This window comes from Paralichthys olivaceus, chromosome 24 (genome assembly GCF_024713975.1).
Source record: "Paralichthys olivaceus isolate ysfri-2021 chromosome 24, ASM2471397v2, whole genome shotgun sequence".
NCBI classification, from domain to species: Eukaryota; Metazoa; Chordata; class Actinopteri; order Pleuronectiformes; family Paralichthyidae; genus Paralichthys; species Paralichthys olivaceus.
The window spans coordinates 406991-420239 of NC_091116.1; the positions used below are offsets into that span (position 1 = coordinate 406991).

Here is a 13249-nt window from a genome sequence, read left to right on the forward strand (position 1 = left end):
ATCAATCACAAAACCACAGCACACACCCACAGTGGCCCGGTCCCTCAGAGCGGCTCTGTACCTTGCCGCCTGCTCTGTAACAGACTAGAGGTACTCATCCATTTGACTCTGCTCAGTGTGACATGGGCGGCCGGCTCTGGACGGAGGGGAAGAGACAGCCGGGTATAAATCGGTGAGACAGAGCAGGGAGTCGTACGGTGAAGAGGTTTTTTTTTAAAGAGCTACAAGTGGGATCAGACTCTAACTTGTTGCTGTTAGAAACGCAGGAGTGTTCTGCTCTCTGACGGGGTAATAAGGTTAGTAAAACACTCTGACTGCTGGTCAGTTAGTATACCAATCATAAGGAGGTGATGATGGTGATGACCTGTGGATGAAGATGAAAATGTTATCATGCATATGTTAACAGTACAGTTCTGAGAGAAAATGTAAACGATTAGTATTTGCATGTTAAGGAAGTCTTCCATTCATATAAACTTGTACAAACTTGATGCTGAATTATTAAAATGCAAATCTAATGGAGTTTAGGATATTTTAATACCATTTAACACTCTGTGCAACTTTTACAGAGCAACAGCGCCCTCTGCAGGCACAGGGCTCTTCTATTATTGTCCAATAATGCAATATTTTCAATCCCGTACCGGAAATCTTCCAGGACATGTAGATACTCTGTATTAACATTTTTTTCTCTCCACACAAACATGTGATGGTGAATTTAAGATGATCTGTGTAGGAAAAGCTTGTATTGGTGTTGGACGCCATAGAATCCAGTTTCATCGCCTACCCGGGTGAAATCTACATCATAAAAAACCCAGCACTGAAGTCCATTCTCACAACAGCAATGAGGGAGGGGAAGATAATGAATGATGGCCCTCTAGAATCAAACATCTGCTACTGAGGGACAGAAATATACCTTTGAACCCAAACGGCGTGGGGTCACTCTTGACCAGGTGGCGTTTGGTGCCGTGTTCGGGGCTCAGAGCGGAGCCTGGCCACACGGGCAGAAAGAAAGTGAAGAGGGGGAAGAAGAGGAAAAGAAAAAGTGAGGAAGAAGAAGAATTTGACAGAATAACTGAATATCAGTGTGGAGCAGGTGCGTAAATAATGTAAGGACATGTTGACGTCCAGTCAGTGAGCATGAAAAACAACCCTGAAGTCACTTTCTTTTAAAATACCATTTTGGATGAAGAAGATGTGGAATCCGGGGAACACATGTTCTCCTTGCAATGTTTCTTTTAACATTATGACATTTTTCTCAATAAATAACGTCTTTCGAGATTTAACTGCGTGCAGTTCTTATTCAACTCTTCAACTTTTAATTCATGAAGAAGAAAAGGATATTTGATCTTTAAAAAGATGCAGTATCTTAGTATCAGTTGAATTAAGCATTGTGTCTCTGTGACCTCCTGTGTTGCCTCTGTTACCTTTAGGACTCTTCAGATTGCTGAAGCCCTGCAAAGTAAAACGCTTTTTAGCCACCGAGGACCTGTCAGTGGTCGGACTGGTCACCGGTTCATCTGGAAGCGATGGTTTTGAAATGTGGGGGAGAGAGGAGAGCGGGTCAATCATGAAAAGATAAGATGTGGCCCCCAAGAAGTAGAAAAATAAAGAGGCAGAGAGACAGAGAGAAAGATCGTGAAGATGATGGTGATGAAGAAAAGAGGAGTACAGGTTAGTGAAGTTTAGATAAAACTGAGCACTTCAGCCTTAGTTGATGAAGAGTTTTTATGTGTCTGTGCATGAGGATTCAGAATGAATGAAAACAATCACCTTTATGTTTGGGTGAGGAAGAGGAGTTTGCATCGGAGGTCGGGCTCAGCTCTGCTTTCTTCTCGTCCTGCTTCTTCTGGTTCTTCTGACCATTGCTACGGAACGGGCTGGAAAGACAAGAAAGACCTTATCGCAATAAGTAAAGGCGTGTGTGTGTGTGTAGGTGTGTGTGTGTGCAGTGACACCAACCTGAGAGAGATGGAGGTGCTGCTGCTGGTGGGACTCAGAGAAACAGAGTCTAAGTTCTTCTGTTGTCTGGCGTCTGGAAGATACAACAATTTGCTGCAGTTTCCAAAGGGCGTGCTGTGCATATAATAAGCAAACACGGCTGTGTGGTTGTATGTATGTATGTGTGTGTGTGTGTGTGTGTGTGTGTGTGTGTGTGTGTGTGTGTGTGTACCTCTGCATGCTTTGAGTTGCTGGGTCAGAACTTTGCGGATCTCATTCACCCACGCAGTTTTTATCTCTTGCGTTGGAGCCTGGAAAAGACAAGGAATGGTTCTTTCTTACCTCGGCCAAGGAGATCATGTTTTCACCCCTGCTGTTTTTTATTTCCGAGACACTTATATCGACAATGTAATTAATTTGGTAATATGCTAATATTGCAATTACAACACTAGCAACAAGCCATGCCACAGGGTTTTATAAGTTGTTCTTTATAAAATAGTTTCTCGTCCCAGAAACTGCTTCATGGATCTTGATGAAAATATGTTTATGAGTATGAGCAATTTGATCCAAATAAAAGTGACCTCTCACCTGCACAATAAAAACTTCATCTCTGGAATTGCACCAAATCTCAAACTTTTTGTTATCTCCTTTAGCATTCTCTGTTATTCCCACGGCACTCATCTGAGAGAGGAAAGGAAGGAGAGACCTTTAGCAAAGAATATTTCACTGCAAATATTCATCCTTCGAATCTGAGCACTGCGAGCGTACACTGAGCGAGTGTTTGAAGCTGTAGGACGGCGCTTTCTCGTAGCCCTCGCCGTTCTCCTCCCTCCTCTTGCAGAAGAGCAGCGCCTTCTCATGCAGGAACAGGTGCCGCTGCATGGGCTTGAAGCGGGCCAGATCCTTGACCTTGGCGTGGCCTTTTTTGTGCTCCGTCCACACGCTGAAGGAGCCTTGCATGAGCAGACGACCCAGCTCCGAGAGGTTACCCTGAGTGAGGGAAAATACAGGCAGGGATTTAGGTGTTTATTCTCACGCTGGAGTTTTCTGAAAAATCTAAATAAAAAGAAAAGCAAAATCTCACCAACCTCATATCCTGTGATGGCGATGAGGTGCATGGAGTCATTCACAGCTTTCAGGATCCCAAGAATAGAGGAGAGCGCCTCCTGTAGGTCATCACAGCCATCACGGCCTTTACTGTACTTCAACAACTCCTGCAAACACAAAGCAGAGAGCAAAGCAAGTCTTTCTCCATCTCACGTAAAACACAAATACTGCAGGTCCATCCACAGCACCTTATCAAATCTCACCTTAAGCAGTAGCTGGTACTTGGTGATTCTCTGGACAGGTTTTAGGAGGTAGGAGTCCAAACCAAGTTTATGTTCTAGCTTCTTCTGGCACTCCTGATTCACAAAAAACACAAACAGATTAAGAAAAAGTGTATATTGTTGTCGTGGAGCCCCAGCAAAGTTGAGAAGCGAGGGGCCGACCTGGAAGAAGGCACAGTCGGAGCATTGTCTCCACAAGCTCTCGGAGCGAGGTTTGTTTTGGCAGTAGGCCTCGTAGATCTGCAGGTCCTTCATCTGTGCACAGAGAAGTAAACAGTCATTAATAATAAGCCTCATGCAAGGTCTGTTCAGTGATTTAACTTTAGCACTTTAGCAATTAGCACTTTATCTCACCCGTTCTAAAAAGCAGCGGCCCACCAGCTCTGGGTAGTCAGTGTACGCTTCCAGTTCCTTTAGAAACGTCCTGAGGAAATTAGGAAATAGAGATAATGTTAAGATCAAGACAGAAGTAGCGTTGAAATGAATATTAATGGAATATTTTTTAAGACCTAGAATTCAGATTATTGAATTTTTGACACTGGGGAAACTGTAAGAAATATGCACATTTAAAAACATTTATTTTTTCCATAGCCATTACCACAAAGGACATGATAATCAACAGAGGATTTTATTTTCCCAGCTTACCTCTTGTGAAACTGGTAGATCTCAGACATGTTCCCAAACAGGACGTCCTTCTTGCTGAGCAGTGTGCTGGGGATGAGGGGAGCCATGGCAGGGTTGTCCATCTCTGCTGCGTAGCCCTGCAGTTTGAGATTACATACATGTGTCATGCCTGCAAATCAACAAAAACTGTAGTTGTAGTGTGCACAGGAACACGTGTGACTGATGTGACTCACCTCCAGCACACACAGCAGCTCCTCCACGTACGCTCTCTCCGTCTCCAGCAGCTCATTCATCACGTGACTGGAACACCACACAAACCATTAGCATTAATGCAACTACATATTTTACACCTTTAAAGTTGTACAACAAATTCCAAACAGCATCTCTGTCCCTTTAACTGTTTCCTTATCTACGACTCTTCTTATCCGTGACCTTTGACCCCTTACCGCCGAAGCACTGCCAGGTTTTCTTCTTCCTCTGAGAGAGAAGCGTGTCTGGTGCTGCCATTATGAAGAGGAGACTCCACCTGGAGTTTCATCACACACATTCAGGGATTTAAAACATCTTTTTTTAAGATATATTCTGACAATATGAGCACTTGATTCAATATTTCTCGTGGATTAACCTTTTTGCAGATGGCATTATCTGCAGAGTATCTCCTCTCTTTTCTCTGTTGATCTGCAGGGAGAAAATAGAAAGAAAGTGTTATTCATCCCCATACATCACTGATGTATGCTGCACTCTTTCTTTTCTTTTATTCATTCATCAATCCAGGCTTACTGGGCGAGGAGTGCGGTGACTTGACTTCGGGTCGTGGTGCTACTGGCTGGACCGGTCTGGTCTGTTTGGCGGCGAGTTTCTTCAAGCTGATGCGTCTCTTCTCGAACATCTCCTGCACAGAGCCCTGCTTCTGGAAAACTCTCTCTACCTGGTCCTGACGGAGATCGAACACAAGAGGAGATGTCAGGTGAACTTGATCCACAGCAGGAAACATCATGATGGACAAAGAAAGGCACTTTGGACTGACCCTGAGCTGAGTGGTGAGCACCGATTCATACTGGCAGCAGATGGCGCTGCGGTCGGCGAGGGTGTGAAGCGGCGCCGTGTCCAGGTATCGCTCCAGTTCTTGCAGAGCCGCTTCAGCACCGTCCTGGGACTGACAGCGGTCAACAGGCTGGCTGGCCAACAGGAAGATGCCCTCCTCACACCACTGTGACGCCTGAAGGGAACAGCATTGTTGGAAGTGGTGAATTTAACATTTGCATGGTGCTGAGGAGAACCTCCCTGTTCTACACCAGTACCTTCTCCAGAGCGTGGTGCATCTCCATCGCCCTGAGCAGCAGGTTCTTCTTGCTCCTCAGTGTGGCGCTGATCTCCTCGCACACCCCCCTTAACTCGCTGCACTTCGGCCTGATGGAGTCCTCGGCATAGTGCGAGTTTTCTATCAGCCTGTCACCTTCGCTGGACAGGGACAGGGCGCGGTCCAGGACGTCCTGATGAAATATTGGAGATGTCAAAAAATAATTCCAAACATACAGAATATTGGTTCAGCAGCAGTGGGGGCAACAGCGACCTCTTGTGGATGCTGTGGGACACTTGCATTAAGCAAATCAGTTAATCTTTAGGTTTTTAATTAATCCACACGTGAACACACAGGTGCCCAGCGAGGGGGGGGTGGAGCAGGTTGTGAGATTTATTATGTCATTTGCCATATGGCTTCAAGGATGCATCAGAGGTGAAAGTGTTGAGCATGTGTTTTCTCTTTCACGTGAGCTACACTATGAATCGGGATTGTGTGTGTGTGTGTGTGTTTGTTTGTTTGTCTTACACAGGCCTTGTCCTCGTGCCCACCGAGTTCTCGGAGGACATGCTCGGCGTGGGCGGGGCTGACGCTGATCTCAGAGAAACCCGACAGCCTCTCTGAGGTCACATCAAGCTGGGCGCGCACCTAGAAAACACACACACACATTCTCCGTTAACCTTGCGAAGGATCGGTCATCAGTGTGGCTAGGTGGCAACTACATTTCCCATGAACTCACTTCACGGAAGTGCTGTTCAAAATGGCGCAGCTGCAAACACTGTTCCAGCTTGGTGCGGTGGCGCTCCCAAAAATCATCGAACGCCGTCTCGGTCTCATCCAGCTGACCCAGGAGTCTGAGAGGGAGAAGGGAGGGATGAAAAGGAAAGGAAGAGGGGAGAAGATTCATTCATGTGTTCAACTTCTTCATCCACTTGTGCATCCCTTCATCCCTTCCTCTACCTCTGTACAGTCGCCAAATTCTCCAGTTCATCATGGGTCATGCTGTATTCGGGGTCTGTCTGTAGAGGCTCGTTGATGCAGTCCAACAGGCGTCCCCCTTGAGAAAGTGCCACCTGCAGGTCCTCCTGGAAATTGAATAAAACATTTTACTTTAATTGTGACGACAAATAGAAAAACCTAGAGTTTAGGCTTAAAAAGACAGAAGGGACAGAAAAGCCTCTCTGACCTTCATCGTGTCCTTCTTCAGTGTGTGTGTGTGCAGCAGGTTGGTGGTGGCCTCGGCGTCGTTGGGTAATTCTGTCTCTGCAAGCTCAGTGCCAAACGCCTGCAGAGTCTGAGCCGTGGTCTTCACCATGAGGGCAAACGCCTCAATTGCCTGCGAAGGATTCGAAAATGTACACAGAGCCCTTGCTTGCAGTCTGAGGGCCTAAAAAGTGGGAATACATGTGCATGTGTGTGTTTGTGTGTACGTACAGTGCGGTGAGAGATCCAGCTCTCGTGGCAGTACTCCTGTGTGCCTCCCAGCTCTGTGGTGAGTTGTCCTGGGTCAATATAAGCATGGAGCTCAGTCACCGAACTCAGCATCACCACCTATGAAAACATATACACAATAAAACACAATTAAAAACATATAAAATACAAAAAAGAAAGTTCTTTACTGAAATGAAAATGTGGTTTTAGTTTTTTGTCATCTAGGCTATTCATGATCCTGCAGTGACCTAGATAACGCATCCTGAAATACATTCATTATGTAGGATGAGATTAGACACATGCAAACATGAGCAAAAAAAAGAAAAAGTGATGGCCGGCACCTTCATTTTGAACTCGTCCCTGTTGAACTTGAACAGGAAGTCTGACAGAGTCCGCTGGAACAAAGTAGTGGGACGCAACACCAGAACCAAGTGCAAGTTCCCTGGAAATGAGCCCTGAGAGAGAAAACAGCAGCTGTTACCATGTGGAGATTTCAGGTTTGGAGGAACTAAAGTGTAGTGGATGAGGACGTGAGCTGTATTTTGATATATTTACACAGTTAATTTTTTACAGTGCATTTGATACCATATTGAATTAAGTGAATGAAAATAAGATGCCATCAAAAACTGAGCTCATCTTTGCAGCCACCATCCCTCTGCAGCCACCCTGCACCGACCATGACTGGTTTCTTCCAGGATTTAATATCCACTAAATCTCCAATGTTCCATCACACTGCCCCGTCACACCTTCCCTCTTGTGATGTTATTAGTCCCGGGACTTTTGGAGCAGCTACGGCGTTATAGCTCCTATTCCTCTAACAGGTTAAAGCGAGGAATTGCCTTTACACAGACAACAGCCACAGGAGGCCACTCAGCTGAAAGCCTATATTGGTTATGGCTTTCCTCTAAAACCCTGGGTGAATTGCTCAACCCTATTAGGCATCATAAATCAATGAAGGTGACACTTACATGCGTTCATATGGGTACGTGTGTACACACAAGGCCAGAGGCGAGCTCAGGAAATCTTCAGCGGTGCCATAAATAAAGTCTGAAAATATTCAAGAAATTTGAAGCTGGGAGAAAAAGGGGGCTGTTTTATCTTTATTTTTTTATCCCCTTGCTTTGAGCATGCTGTTGTATTTAATCTGCTTTCTTATGTTCACATGCATTTTACCTTCTGCAGATAGAATCGGAGGAGCAGAGCTAAGCTTACTGCTGCTGCGAGTGCAAACAACCAATCGACTGGCAATAACAGGAAAGTTGTTCCGAGGAACATTTCAATGCATCAAGTCATTGAATCAGTGGAAGCAATGTTCAAACTGGTGTCTGCATTTTCAAAATGGCGCCACCCACTGACGTCCTCCGTCATCTCAAAGCGGACGTTCATCACAACCGCAGAGACCATCCCATAAAAAGCAGACACGGCCAAGTGAGCCGTGATAAAGTGATGCGCACGGATCTAATTCAGTCTACAAGGAGACCCGCAAACACACACACAAATACACACATGTTAAAACACACACATACATCATAGTCATGAAATGCATGCTGGTGGTTGCCATGGAAACCATTTCTCCTTGGAAAAGGCATGGAGAGAGATGGAGCGAGAGAGAGAGTGCATGATTGAATAGTGGGGAGAGGCGATGCGAGGGAGACTGAGTGTGTGTGAGTGTGTGTGTGTGTGTGTGAAAGAGAGAGAGAGAGAGAGAGAGAGAGAGAGAGAGAGAGAGAGAGAGAGAGAGAGAAAGAATAAGAGTGACAGTTGCTTATGTCTGTTTGTGTGGAGGAGTCTTGTAAAAAGTGTCAGTGGTGCCCCAGCTCCGCTTTGCTCCTTTTGTTATTTATTTTTGTCTCTCTCACACACATGCACGCACGCGCGCGCGCGCGCGCGCACACACACACACACACACGGCCTGCTGTGATGAAACACTCATGGTTCCGCTCCAGTTTCCACCCAAACTGACAGCTGACGGTTTATTTTAAATAACTCAACATGCTCACGTGCACTATAATACTTGCTGCTCTAATTATAGTGAATCTGTGGATATTGAACTATATGAAAGAATAAATAAACCCAGCTAGTGCACGTGTTTGTATATGAAGCAATTGTAGATACATTTCTATTATTGACTGTACAAAACCCAGCATACAATATATGTGTAACTGAAATCAATTTAATTCAATAAACCCTTTGAGGCCTCGCCTTAATTTGTAAATCTGCATTAACATGACAATACACACACGCCGCTCAGTGCCTCCCCCCTAACAGATGATTACAGACGTGCTACTGCGCTGGAAACTCACTTCTACATCAAATTGATGCTCCCACCTCGCAGATAAAAAAGCATGCATTAATACATGATAAGGTTTTAGAATTTCATTTTCTGTTGACCGGGCTGATTGATATGCGTTTGGCGAGGAGGCAGGGAGGGGAAAGCTCTCCACTCGTGTCCTCTAATGACATCCACGCTGGCCTCATGGGAGTTGGGTATAGCCACGGTGTTAAACCACCTCCCTCCACATGCACAAACCCCCATTTCTCTTGGAAACATGGAAAATTATAACAAAGAGATTAGTTTTAAATCGCTGCTGCACTGCAACAGCTTTTTAAGGCTGTTAAAATGTATTTGTCTTGTTTGAACCGGCTGATAGAACCGTCTGCGTCTCCCCCCTGCAGCAAAACCCCTGTAGTATGCCTGAGTGACTGCATATTTATTACCCTAAATCACAAAGATGAGCTGCTGCTCACATGAAGGCCTCCACATCATCATTTCACTGCAATGAATGTGGTTTACGCTAATTAATTTCTGGTATATAGGTGGATCAACAGTAAGATTTTTAAGGAAACTGTTGATTTAATCCTTCAAATCACTGATAAAGGTCATACAATACTACAATGGGAATGTAAAGTAATTCAGTATAAGTGTGGAAATATTGTAAACAAATTAAAGAAAATAAATTTTATTTCAGCGGTACCATCAATTTGAGGTCAAAGGTCAACACTGTACAGGCGACCAAAACCTACAACCACCAGATTTACATGGCAATAACTGTCTGCTCCTCTTTAATTTTTGTATTATTTCTTCTCCTCTCGGGGCAAGAGAACAAGCGACCAGCAGCAGTCGACCTTGAAACCGCCTCGAACATCTCACGGGTACGACGGACAGACCTTCACTCTCCAGCAAGATGGCGCGTCATTGGCTGGTGGACAAAAGCAGAGCCGGCGCGCACAAGGACATGCACGCGACAGCCACAGGGGGATTGAAGTGAGGGGGACAGAGGAAGAGAGACGCTCCTCTCACCATCTGCTCTCCATGCCTTCAGGTTAAGTTATAATTCACAAACGCCGACTTGGATTTTAGAGGCTTTCCTCACCTGGATCTGTGGATTTAGACGGTGAGACATTGTCTTGGATTTATCCAAAAGAGTCTTGTTTTCTTTTTTTTTTATGTTGTCTCTGTCTGTCACTGTTCTGCATCTAACTTGGCAGCAGGTTAGAATTTAATCTGATATGCTTTACAGCCTGAAATAAAAGAAGCTGCAGAGTTCAACCAAACAGCAGTCGGATGGTGATACATTCTGAAATAACTCATCTCAAGCATCATCTTCTTTCTGATATAATTTTCAACAAGAATTAAATTAGAAAAAAATATTAACAGATGTTTAAAGAAAAAAGCACATTACAGTGTAGAGAGACAGTGTAGAAGAACAGATGAGTGAAGAGAGGAATGGAAGATGAAGAAGAAGAGAGGAGGCGGAGCAAGGTGATCAGCAGGAGAGGTGCAGGGAGGAGGAGAGATCCTGTAGAGCGGCCTCTGCTACCATGCTGATAACCCTCCCTCTATGAATCATGGGTATGATAGAGTGCGAGACTCTTCTAATCTTTTCTTCATCACTTTTTTTTAATCTACCCTTTGCTCTCTTTTTTTGCTGGCAAAAACAAAACGTGTGACAAGCTTTACATGTTTTCTATCAAGTTTTGAATTTGCATTATAAAGTTTCATACATCCTGAACAAGGTGCCAGCGTATCACAGGGCCGACAAACAGAAACATCAAGGGTTCTTTCCCAAAATGACAAAAACCTTTTGGTCGAAGGTAAAAAGTTACTGCAAAACAACAGCCGGACTTTGGTTTGGTGCAAGATGAGGTGTTCTGAATCAGAATTAGTTTGCCCTTTAGAACACTATTTTTACTTTTATCTGGGAGAAACATGTGTTTTCATACATCTTGGTTTGTGTTTAATTCAAACATACATGTGTTTTAACACTAATAAACGGCAGAGAGGCAACTGCTGGTTGGTTCCTTGCCCAGTCCATCAACAACATGGATAAGATAACAGTCCCTGATTGGTCCGTGATGCCTGTAGGGGCCGTGTTCTTAAATGATTGTCACAGTGGAGACAGTTTCTTAGAAAACACCACGGAAAAGCAATTAGGCCTCTTTGTAATCAGTGTCCAATTACCATATATTAGAATACATCTGCATACATGGCAAAACAGTGTAGTACAGGAGGAGCATCGCACAAACAGATGTGGCGAGGCGTCCTCCACATGTTGGCAGACCCGGTTAATCATGAGTCACAGCCGGAGCACAAGGAAGACAATGTAAAAATCAAGAGGAACCCATATATCTGAGGTATCAGAACCAAATGAAACACAATACAGTTTCTATTTAGGAGAGAAATCAACACTTAGTGTTCAATTTTACACTCTCGCCTCACAGCAAGAAGGTTCCTGGTTTGAATCCCAGTTTGGTCTGTTTGCATGTTCTCTAACCTAGCTTTATTCTCTCAAATAAACTTGCTTTTTTCTTATCAAAGGTTTTTTCCGTGGATTATAGATTATTACTATTCATTGCCGCTTGCTGAATAAAACATGAATAAAACTTGTGTCAGGGAGATTTTCATCAGCAACAGCGATGGAAACAACAACTCCCATGATCCCACGCTGCTTCACCAAACTAGGTCTTTTGCTATTGTTTTGATTGAGAAGTTACATATTGTACGTTTAAGGGCCTCAACTTCTCTGGTCTCATTTTTTAGGCTGAGAATAAAAAATGAAAACACACAAAGTTTGGACTTTCCATCTCTGCATCTCACTGCACACACACACACACACACAGCCCCCACCAGCCACTTCACTATAAGATGCTATTATTAACCTTCCTCCAACACCCAGTAAGAAAACATACTTTTGCCTGATTGCCAGTACATGAAACACACACATAATGTTCAGTTTGTGCAAGCCAGCAAGCACACACCAAAGACAACAACATCCATTACTGTAAGTGGTGACAAACCAAATTATACACACACACACAGCTGACACCAGCAACTACACCCGCACACCCACGGTCAAACAAACATTAACACACATAGAGTAATGCACACTCAACAAAACCGCTAATTGTAGGCATCATGAGCAAATGGTATACACAAACAAACCCATCCAGTGCTCGGCTGAGTTTCTGTGTAACAAACACTTACAGCGATGCGGAGCAGGGTAGCCCTGACGGCGGCCCATCGGTCCAGTCGTCTGTCGATGACCAGGATGAAACCCACTCCCGATGCGGCAACGCTGCAGAGAGACACACGCTGTTGTCAGAAGGTAAATTACTTTTCTGTGTGTCTGAAAGTGTTTGTACAGGTCAAACAGCCTTATGGGTAATTATTCCAACAGGGACCTTTACGGAGCTGTTTTTTTTTTTTTTAAATATACCAGAAATGATCATAATCAGTGCACATATAACAATGACCTGTAATATATTGGCACTACATTTCCCAGAGACCCCATGTCCCTCCATCAGCTCTGCATGTGCAGTAAAATCTTTTTCTTTGGATTTGATGAGGATTAATACAAATGTAAAATGCATCATATTCAGTCCTAACAGAGGATAGTTTGCAGGGAACAGCTTCCATAACAACTGCAGGTTGGATCAATAAACATAGCAACATATATGTAACAATATGTATATGAAAAAATGTTCCTAAGGAAAAATAAAATCATATTTCAGGAATAAAAACTGATGCCGGGAAAGGTGAAGCCTTTTTATCTGTAATCATCATTTGTCATCGGTGATGATGATGAGAGGCCCTTGAGATTACCATGGCAACCTGGCCTCTGCAATGATGTGTGTGTTGCTACATATTCCACAGGCGGTGCAATGTGTAGCAACCTCATTAAGCTAATGTGTGCGTGTGTGTGTCAGTGCGTGCATGTGTGGATGCAGCAATGCCAAAGAATTGACATGCACCCTGACACTACACAGAGGCAGAAAGGATGGAGGTTGAAGCACAACACACATGCGCACGCACGCACACACACACAAATACTGCTGACTTGGTCCATCTGTGTGTCCCTATTTGCCAATTTTCATCACCACACATACACATAGAGCAAATGAACACACTACGCTACCCAGTGAACGCTGCGACAGCAAATCCTCAGTCCATCTCTACAGGAAAAAAATATTCAAATCCCATGAATCAAGACGGTTGACTTGCTATTCCAGGATGAGAAAAAATACTTCAAATCCTTAATATTCCATCGCTATCATCCAACAATAATCCAATCCTCCTAATTTGTCCTTGTTCCGTTGCTGTCAGTGTTCTGTTCCTGTATCCATCATCTGT

General features: G+C 44.2%; 1 protein-coding gene across 20 annotated transcripts in view; it reads right to left on the reverse strand.

The window, feature by feature from the left end:
* The window catches only part of mcf2la (mcf.2 cell line derived transforming sequence-like a), a 57847-nt gene that overhangs the window by 3955 nt on the left and 40643 nt on the right, over window positions 1-13249 (reverse strand). For 5 of the 20 annotated variants that reach the window (XM_069520547.1, XM_069520550.1, XM_069520548.1 and 2 more), the window contains 26 exons: window positions 12104-12194; window positions 6960-7073; window positions 6622-6738; window positions 6374-6523; window positions 6148-6272; window positions 5927-6041; window positions 5716-5835; window positions 5189-5380; window positions 4915-5106; window positions 4668-4821; window positions 4513-4565; window positions 4334-4413; window positions 4121-4187; window positions 3909-4024; window positions 3618-3687; window positions 3426-3518; window positions 3246-3338; window positions 3024-3149; window positions 2704-2925; window positions 2524-2616; window positions 2168-2246; window positions 1957-2029; window positions 1768-1874; window positions 1422-1514; window positions 911-985; window positions 62-136 (listed from right to left, as the gene is read on the reverse strand). In XM_069520547.1, the coding sequence (XP_069376648.1) occupies window positions 62-136; window positions 911-985; window positions 1422-1514; window positions 1768-1874; window positions 1957-2029; window positions 2168-2246; window positions 2524-2616; window positions 2704-2925; window positions 3024-3149; window positions 3246-3338; window positions 3426-3518; window positions 3618-3687; window positions 3909-4024; window positions 4121-4187; window positions 4334-4413; window positions 4513-4565; window positions 4668-4821; window positions 4915-5106; window positions 5189-5380; window positions 5716-5835; window positions 5927-6041; window positions 6148-6272; window positions 6374-6523; window positions 6622-6738; window positions 6960-7073; window positions 12104-12194 (2885 nt within the window). The other 15 variants (XM_069520543.1, XM_069520541.1, XM_069520533.1 and 12 more) reach the window with 9 other exon arrangements.